This window comes from Denticeps clupeoides, chromosome 14 (assembly GCF_900700375.1).
Source record: "Denticeps clupeoides chromosome 14, fDenClu1.1, whole genome shotgun sequence".
Lineage (NCBI taxonomy): Eukaryota > Metazoa > Chordata > Actinopteri > Clupeiformes > Denticipitidae > Denticeps > Denticeps clupeoides.
This window is the reverse complement of record NC_041720.1, coordinates 3,999,930-4,009,816: the sequence shown is the minus strand read 5'-3', so window position 1 is coordinate 4,009,816 and position 9,887 is coordinate 3,999,930. Positions and strand designations below refer to the sequence as shown.

Genomic DNA, 9,887 nt, shown 5'->3' with positions numbered 1-9,887 from the left:
AAATATTATGTTAGCTTCTTTTGGAGGGTTTAGTGATAACACGATGTATTGAACCTACAACCTTGTGGTTGTCTGGTTGAATATTGGAAAATTTTAAGGCTTCAATAAATTCACTCCAAGTGAGTTACAAGAGTTACATTCTTCTTTTTCAGGATCTTGTACAAATGATGCGACAGTCGGAACACTGCACAAATTCTTCTCAGCACATCTCAAAGATTCTCAATGTCGTTAAGGTCTGAAATCTGCGGTGCCCAATGTATGTGTGAAAAGATCACCTAAGATTCGAACCAGCAACCTTCTGATTGCAGGGCCGCTTCCTTGCTGTTTGAAAATACTCAGCGACTGTGATGTTCTAACTTTGAGGAGAAATTCATTCCACCACCGTGGGGCCAGGGCAGAGAAGAGTCTAGATGACTGTCTTCCTTGCACCTTCACAGGTGGAAGGACCAGGCAAGCAGTGCTGGAGGTTCGGAGAATCTAAGTTGCAGTGCAGCGTATAATAAAGAATCTGAGGTAGGATCTTGCTACCCCCACAATAAGAGCCCTGGAGAAATAGTAAAATAGCCAAGCTCCTTGGCTACTCCTGTGCAGCGATAGACAAGCTGGTCCAGCAGTTGTGTGCCATCCCTCTCAGTAAATGGAATGAAATCAAAAACACACTGGGCTTCTGGATTTATAAGTTCACAGATGCAGCTGATGTTAAACTGTTTCATGACCTTGCCATGGCTGCTGAATGCTGAGGTGGAGGGAGGGTTCAGCCAGATATACATTTACAGCATTTATCAGACGCCCTTATCTAGAGCGACTTAGAATCAGTAATTACAGGGACAGTCACCCAGGAGGATTTTCCTCAGGGACACAATGGTTGTAGTGTGGTTTGAACCTGGGTCTTCTGCTTTTTTTCTATTGTTATTTTTTGGTCCATTTAGATTGTTAATCTAGATTTAATATGAAAATAATGTTTTGGTAAAAATATTCTCATTTCACTCGTTTATTGTTACTTTTGTATATTTAAGCAGACTTAAAAAGTCTGCTGGCACATTAAGCGACTTGCAGGACAGCCAATATCTACAATATCTAGGGCAGTGGTGGCCTAGCGGTTAAGGAAGCGGCCCTGTAATCAGAATGTTGCAGGTTCGATTCCCGATCCGCCAAGGTGCCACTGAGGTGCCACTGAGCAAAGCACCGTCCCCACACACTGCTCCCCGGGCGCCTCTCATGGCTGCCCACTGCTCACTCAGGGTGATGGGTTAAATGAAGAGGACAAATTTCACTGTGTGCATCGTGTGTGGCTGCTGTGTATCACATGTGACAATCACTTTAACTTTAAAAAACTTTACTGAGGAGTTGGCAACATTAATGTCACTCCACACCAGTAAGTGGCACCATCGCCTTCCTTGGGGTAAAATATACCCAGATAAGAGAGCAAGTAAGCTCCCAGGCACAGTTTTCTGAACAAGAAGAAATTCTTTCTTGTGTTTTCTGTGAGATGATTCTCCTTTCTACACATTATCACAGATACAGTTATGCTAAATAGCAGCTAAATGCGCATTCAGACTGATGTCTGGGATCATTCTCACTTTTAATGCCGAAACCTTTTCTTCACTATTCTTTGTCCAGCCCACTTCCCCACATCCTCCAATCAAATTTAAATAAGAAAACACTCTGCTGTGATTGGCTGTAAAAGACTGCAGCAGCTCACGTGTTCTACAAGCCTTTATATGCGAACAGAGAGAAGTTGGAGTTTGTTGTGTTCAGTGTAAAATTAGCTGGAACTGAGGAATCTCCGGGGAAACATTTCTAAAGGTGACTGCGTGTCTTTATGTATTCTTAATAACATAAAATGTATTTATTGTATTTTCCATTTTGTTTTGTAAAAAAATATATTTCTAGAATTATGTTGTTGATGGGAAGATAATTGTAGAACAATTACAACTTTTTCTGCCTCATTTCAAAGTAAATAAACCAGAAATGACATCAGATATCATCACATCTCTGAAGTGTCATGAAACACTGGAACCAACAGGAACTGATGTGAAGGACGAGTTGGACGATGAAGTCTATGCAGGTGAGTGGAGTTAAATAAAGGGTGTTATAGTTATTTGGATTTTAGTAGGAATTCTAGCAGCTTTCTCATTTTGCATTAGAGATGATCTATGCAAAGCATGTGTTTCAGCCTGATTTACAGAAGAATGTAGTTACAATGCTATACAGAAAGTAACTAGTTTTTTTTTTCGAAATATCACTAGATTTGTCTCTTTATTTTTTTAATTAAAAAATCGAGTGTTTTTAAATGAATCTGAAATGTCAGTAGTTATATCTACTAATCGCTAAATTGGCAACAGCAACTCTTTGCTTTTTTAGTGACTGGAGTAACCATATGTCATTTTATTTTTGTTTTTATTGTATGTCATCTTGTAATTGTATTTTCTCATGTGTTTCAAACAAGTGTTACATTATAGAAAAAACTACCAATCACAACTACTTACTCATGTTGAAATAGTATGAATGTCACTTTAAATTTTTTCCTATATTTGCAGAAATTGGAAGCAAATTCACGGATCAAACATGTAAAAGGGGAACTGACGAAAAAACGCACCAGTTCAAGACGTGTGTCTACAGTTCAAAACCAGAGAAGAACCTTAAAACACCACAGAGAATTCTTTCAGAAGAGAACACCCACCAGTGTGTGAATTGTGGGAAGAATTTTACACAAGCATCAAGCCTTAAAAGACACCAGAAGGTACATACTGGAGAGAAGCCCTATCGGTGTTTGGAATGTGGGAAGAATTTTACAGAAGCATTTGACCTTAAAATACACCAGAGGACACATACTGGAGAGAAGCCCTACCAGTGTGTGAAGTGTGGGAAGAGTTTTACAGACACATCAAATCTTAAAATGCACCAGAGGATACATACTGGAGAGAAGCCCTACCAGTGTGTGGAGTGTGGGAAGAGTTTTACACAAGCATCACACCTTCAAATGCACAGAGGATACATAATGGACAGAAGCCCTACCAGTGTGTGGAGTGTGGGAAGAGTTTTACACAAGCATCACACCTTCAAATGCACCAGAGGATACATACTGGAGAGAAGCCCTACCAGTGTGTGGCGTGTGGGAAGAGTTTTACACGAGCATCAAACCTTAAAATACACCAGAGGATACATACTGGAGAGAAGCCCTACCAGTGTGTGGATGTGGGAAGAGTTTTACACAAGCATCAAACCTTAAAATGCACCAGAGGATACACACTGGAGAGAAGCCCTACCAGTGTGTGGAGTGTGGGAAGAGTGTTACACAAGCATCAAGCTTTAAAAAACACCAGAGGATACATACTGGAGAGAAGCCCTACCAGTGTGTGGAGTGTGGGAAGAGTTTTACAACTAACTTACAACTAACTTAAAACTCAAAACATCTTGAAGAGAGTAGTGCCAGTGCAGGCTTTAAAAACTGTACAAACTTTCCAACCCAAAACCACATATCACAGAGGTTGGCAGCAATAGTATGATGTATAATTTCATATTCCCAAACTGCTATTTAGTTTGTGCTTTTGTCATTTTATTGTTGGTATAACAGAGGGTTTAATGACATATGATGTATCAAACCTGCATCCTTGTGGTTGTCTGGTTGTATATTGGAAAGTTTTAAGGCTTCAATAAATTCACTCCAAGTGAGTAACAAGAGTTACATTCTTTTTTGTCAGGATCTTGTACAAATGATGCGATAGTCAGAATGCTGCACAAATTCTTCTCAGCACATCCCAAACATTCTCAATGGCGTTAAGGTCTGAACTAGGCTTTATAATTTCAAACTCTTTAATGCACCCATCAATTTGGAACAGGGTAAATCTGAATTCATTAGAGCACATAACCTTCTATTGCTCCAATTAATGTAAACAAAAGCAAGGCATGCATGCATGCTAGGATGCTACAGAGTCGACTGAGAAGCCTTTTTGTCTGTCAAGTGGCGGTGGTTTTTGTACCTGCACGAACTTTGCTCAGTGGCACCTTGGCGGATCGGGATTCAAACCGGCAACATTCTGATTATGAGATTTTGACACACCTTCTCATTCAATGAGTTAATTTTCATGACCATTTACATTGGTAGATCAAAACTATGAATGAAGTTATGAATGTGGAGTTATGTACTTAAAACTTTAAAATGTTGTTAAATGTATCTGAAATGTCAGTAGATCTATATACTAAGTTGCTAAATTGGCAACAGCAGCTCTTTGCTATTTTTTTATGACTGGAATAACCAGATGTGATTTTTATTGTTGCTGGAGTATTTAACCGATTTCATGTCATAGTATAATTGTATTTTGTTTCAAACAAGTGTTATAGAAAAAAAAACTTATTGTAAATAGTATAAATTTCACTTTAAATTGTTCCTATATTTGCAGACATTGGAAACAAACTCATGGATAAAACATGTAAAAAGGGAACTGAGGAAAAAATGCACAAGTTCAAGATGTATGTCTACAGTTTAAAACCAGAGAAGACCCACCAGTGTGTGGAGTGTGGGAAGAGTTTTAAACGAGCATCACACATTCAAATACACCAGAGGATTATACTGGAGAGAAGCCCTACCAGTGTGTGGAGTGTGGGAAGAGTTTTACACATGCATCAAGCTTTAAAAACACCAGAGGATACATACTGGAGAGAAGCCCTACCAGTGTGGGGAGTGTGGGAAGAGTTTTACACAAGCATCAAACCTTAAAATGCACCAGAGGATACACACTGGAGAGAAGTCCTACCAGTGTGTGGAGTGTGGGAAGAGTTTTACACATGCATCAAGCTTTAAAAAACACCAGAGGATACATACTGGAGAGAAGCCCTACCAGTGTGGGGCGTGTGGGAAGAGTTTTACACGAGCATCAAACCTTAAAATACACCAGAGGATACATACTGGAGAGAAGCCCTACCAGTGTGTGGAGTGTGGGAAGAGTTTTACACAAGCATCAAACCTTAAAATGCACCAGAGGATACACACTGGAGAGAAGCCCTACCAGTGTGTGGAGTGTGGGAAGAGTTTTACACATGCATCAAGCTTTAAAAAACACCAGAGGATACATACTGGAGAGAAGCCCTACCAGTGTGGGGAGTGTGGGAAGAGTTTTACACAAGCATCAAACCTTAAAATGCACCAGAGGATACACACTGGAGAGAAGCCCTACCAGTGTGTGGAGTGTGGGAAGAGTTTTACACAAGCATCACACCTTCAATACACCAGAGGATACATACTGGAGAGAAGCCCTACCAGTGTGTGGAGTGTGGGATGAGTTTTACACACTCATCAAGCTTTAAAAAACACCAGAGGATACATACACTGTAAAGAACGTACTGTAGAATTCACAATAATTTACTGGCAAAAATGCTGCCAATAAAATCCTATTAAATAGTTGCTAATTGCAGTAAAATGGATTACAGTATAATACTGCTTAGCAATTTACAATAATGGATGTTTGCAGAATACAGTATTGTATTTGTTTTTTACAGGATTATAAAATTAAACTTGTAAAAAGGCATTACAGTTTTATTTTATGTTGCCAATAAAATCCTGTGAATTCAACAAAAGCCAAGATGTAGCTGTAACATTTTTACTATGAAATTCCTGTAAATAACAATTTTAACTGTGAACTGTACAGTGCTCTTATTATACTGATATTATTATACCATTATACTGATGTGAATGCATTAAAACAAAGATTTAAAAAAATAATTACTCAAATTCAAAGCTGTTGTAAGAAAACTGTTTATTAAAGCTGACACCTGACAGCACTTCAGCACTGTCACTGGTAACATAACTTTACTTTTTCAACTACAGAAAAAATTCAGCTGTCACAAAACAACTACAAACAACTCAAGATTAAGCATAAAGCAATAGTTAAAAGAAAAATGGTCATTATTTACTCTTCCTTAAGTTTTTCTTTTGTGTTGAATACAAAAGATTATATTTAATGAAGTTTATAACCAGACAAGTAACGTCGCCATTGACTTCAATAATAGGGCAAAAATATGGAAGTCAATGGCTACTGTCAACTGTCTGGTTACCAACATTTTAAAATATCTTAAAAAAAGAAAGAAACTCAGAATTTTGGAACAACTGAAGGTGAGTAAATGATGGTAATTCCTTTAAGCTCAAACAACAAAATGGCATTTTGGTACCAAAACGAATCTCACTTAAGCAATGAATCCGTCGAAATGACAAGCAAAAAAAGTTCTCATATGACCTACTTATTGATGTCTATATGGAAGGGGAAAATCATCTTGGACTTCTTTTAAAAATATTATTTGTGTTCCAAAGATGAACAAAGGTCTTATGGCTTTTGAATGACACGAAGGAGAGCGATTAATGACTGAAATTTCATTTTTGGGTGAACGAAACCTCTAACTTTTATATTTAACATAAAAATATTATATTTAATAATATAAATACGCACATGCATAGTAAAGTATTTTTTTTTTTACCTCTGGATAAACTCAAGTGTGCAGGATGCCTCATGCTGGTACACCAGATATGATGCAAACTAGGGCTGCAACAATTAATCGATTGAATCGATAAAAATCGTTTACTAAGAGTTGGCAAGAATTTCCTAATCGCTTCGTTATGTCGCGACGCGGAGACGTTTGATTATTAAAAAAAAAACTTTATTTGAGCGTGGAGCGGAATGAACACGCGCACAGATGCTAGCAGAGTTTAGCGCCTTATCGACAGCGCAGAGCAAAAAAAAACGAGCGGAGGTAGAGGACAGATATTGGCGGAGGCAGAGAAATCTGTGCGAAAATATGCAAAAGCGTCATGGCACGGCACGGGAGCACCACGGCAATGATCCAGCACCTGAAACGCAAACATGTTAAGAGTGTTTGATGAGGAGGAAGGGAGTTCAGCAGCAGGGTACGTCGCTACAGAATCCTACTTTAGTTCCATTTTGAAGTGAGGAACGTAATGTCCCTGGTGCTGGTGTTTAACTCGCCGCGGAGGAGAACTAGACGGGGACTTACAGCGCCACCTACAGGTGTGGAGGGGGATGAAAACAGCGTTCGGACTGTTCTCTGCGTCTCCGCGTGGACAACTCGCCTATTGTGTCCCTGAGCAAGACACTCTACCCTAAGTTGCTCCAGGGGGACTGTCCCTGTAACTACTGATTGTCGCTCTGGATAAGGGCGTCTGATAAATGCAGTAAATGTAAATGTTTACCCGTCATCCAGCTTGACAGGCATGACAAGTTAGCGTTAGCTCGTTAATAACAGTAGTAAAGCAGGGGTGCTGTAGTTACTTTGCATTAAAAGACTAAAGACATGTTTTTATTCACTAGCCTTTTTTGGACCATTCATTTTTCAATCTGTTGTCAAAAAAGCTTTTCTTACCTAGTAATTTTGTCTCGTTTCCAGTCCAAATATCTAAAAAATGTTAAATCAAGATTACTAGACAAGAAAAATTAAGTGATGCTTAAAACTTCTGTTTGAGATTATATCTCATCAAGATTAGTTTTCTTACCCCATTGGCAGATAATTTTGCTTGTTTTAAACAAACAATCACTTAATTTTGAGATGTTTGATCAGAAATTTCTTATTATATCTTATATCATTTCTTATGCTATTTCATGTGTCTAGTAAATGTATCTTGATTTAAGATTTTTTAGAGATTTGGACTGAAATCAGGACAAAACTACTAAGTTAGAAAAGCATTTTTTGCAGTGTGTGTGTGTCAGTGGGAGAGTTTGTGAGTGTGTGCGTCTGCGAGTGTGTGCATCTGCAGTGTAGTGTAGAGAACAAGTTCTGACATTAAAACAAATCCTGTTAAATTTTCTGATTTGTATTGTTTTTATTTTATAAATTATTTATCGCTCTGGCAGCTCAGGTGGCACTTTATTAAAAAAAAAAAAGTCTATATTTGGCTGATGTAAAGCATACATGTGTATGTTTTTTGTGTTAGTCAATTTTTATTTTATTTATTATTATTATAACAGCTCAAGGAGCAACATGTTTGTGCACTTTCTAAAGATTTTGGTTCTGATTTGAATAAAGGGTTGGAAATGAATGCTTTTCTTGTATTTACATTTTTTTGTATTCTACGATTAATAAAAAAATAATCGACAGCTTAATTGATTATTAAAATAATCGTTAGTTGCAGCCCTAATGCAACAAAGCAGCAAATCCTGCCACAAAGTTGGGGTGTGGATTCACGACCACTTGGCCCTCAATACTCAGCATCCACTGAGTTGCAGTGAGAATTTCACCTAAATGAATAAATACAGGCAACATGTTATAGAAAATACAAACTGAAAATACAACAGACCAAGTTCATTAAATAATTTACAGATTTTGGTTCATTGTACATATCTAAGACAATCAGTCTCGGAGAGTCTGGAACTGTAAAACTCTTTTCCACGTCAGCTACTGTTGCTGACACCTAAGAAACAAAACAAAAAAAAAATTACATACAAACTAAACATAGCAAAATTTTATAATAAAAAAAAGCACAGAGCATGACTTCGTCTCGTGTAATGTTCACTGATCGTGTTCACCTGGTGTATATTTAAATAATTGTATAAAACTATCCTGTTCGTGTCTGTTTGCTGTCGGGTCATTGTGCGTGTTTATGTTCCCTTGTCGTGTGCAGTTTGTATTAAACTCCTGTCGCGTGAAATTGTGCAAATGCGTCCTCCTTCATCGCCATGTCCAGCCCACCCGTGACAGTAACGTTGGTTTTGTCTCACACGCACTTCCATAGCAATGCTGTGCCTGCCAAACTACAAATACTCTTGAAAGCAAAGGCAAATAAAGCTAACACTGCAGCATATATCAACATTAACATGACGATAACGATTTACCTTTTACTTTAGGCTGCTTTCTGAAATGGCGCGCACCGCATTTCTCCTCCTTGCCTGAAGCAACAGATAAATAAAGTTAATACACATCCCTTTTAGAAAATGGTTAAACATTAAAAGACATAATTAATACTTATGGAAGTAGATTTAATTGAACTTACCAAAAATCGATTGCTGTTTATCTTCAGCTGTTGTCGCTGTGCTTCAGTCCACCAGATTTCAAACCATATCAGCCCGCGCAATCCCATAATGCAACAGAACAGTCAATTATTGTAAAAATATTTAAAATACAGTGAAAGCACCTCCAACCTGTAATTAATTACAGCTAACAGTGAAATATACAGTAATATACAATATTGTAAAACCCTGTATAACCCATATTGCATTGCAAATTACAGCAATAAATTGTAAAATGGCAAAACAGTAAGTTTCTGTACAATTTTGCTGGAAAAAAGCAATTTGTTACAGTGTACTGGAGAGAAGCCCTACCAGTGTGTGGAGTGTGGGAAGAGTTTACAATTAACTTAAACCTCAAGACGCACCAGAGGGGTGGTAGTAGCCTAGTGGGTAACACACTCGCCTAAGAACCAGAAGACCCAGGTTTAAATCCCACTTACTACCATTGTGTCCCTGAGCAAGACACTTAACCCTAAGTTGCTCCAGGGGGGGACTGTCCCTGTAACTACTGATTGTAAGTCGCTCTGGATAAGGGCGTCTGATAAATGCTGTAAATGTAAATGTAATGTACGTTACATCTCGAAGAGAAGCAGTGCCAGTGCAGGCTTTAAAAACTGTACAAACTTTACAATTCCTATCCAAAACCACATTTTCCAAAAAGGTTGGCAGCACAATAGAACGATGTATAATTTCATATTCCCAAACTGCTACTTAGTTTGTGCTTTTATATATATGTACTATAATGCAATGTAAAGGTTGGCATTGATGTACATGGCCATTATTAAATGCCCATAATATCATGAAAGTAAAGAAAAGGGAAAGTGAAGTGATTTCTCATTGTGAAACACTGCAGCACACACACAGTGCACACATCAA

The 9,887-nt window shown here is 38.0% G+C and overlaps 1 protein-coding gene across 1 annotated transcript in view; it reads left to right on the top strand.

Annotated features, from left to right (window-relative positions):
* Positions 1-1,680: 1,680 nt before the first annotated feature.
* Positions 1,681-9,887, top strand: part of LOC114803387 (uncharacterized) — a 189,876-nt gene continuing 181,669 nt past the window's right edge. Inside the window, 6 exon segments of the mRNA XM_029002915.1 lie at positions 1,681-1,806; positions 1,958-2,068; positions 2,541-2,990; positions 2,993-3,190; positions 3,193-3,375; positions 4,612-5,183. Of these exon segments, the coding sequence (XP_028858748.1) occupies positions 1,972-2,068; positions 2,541-2,990; positions 2,993-3,190; positions 3,193-3,375; positions 4,612-5,183 (1,500 nt within the window). The 5' untranslated portion in view covers positions 1,681-1,806; positions 1,958-1,971.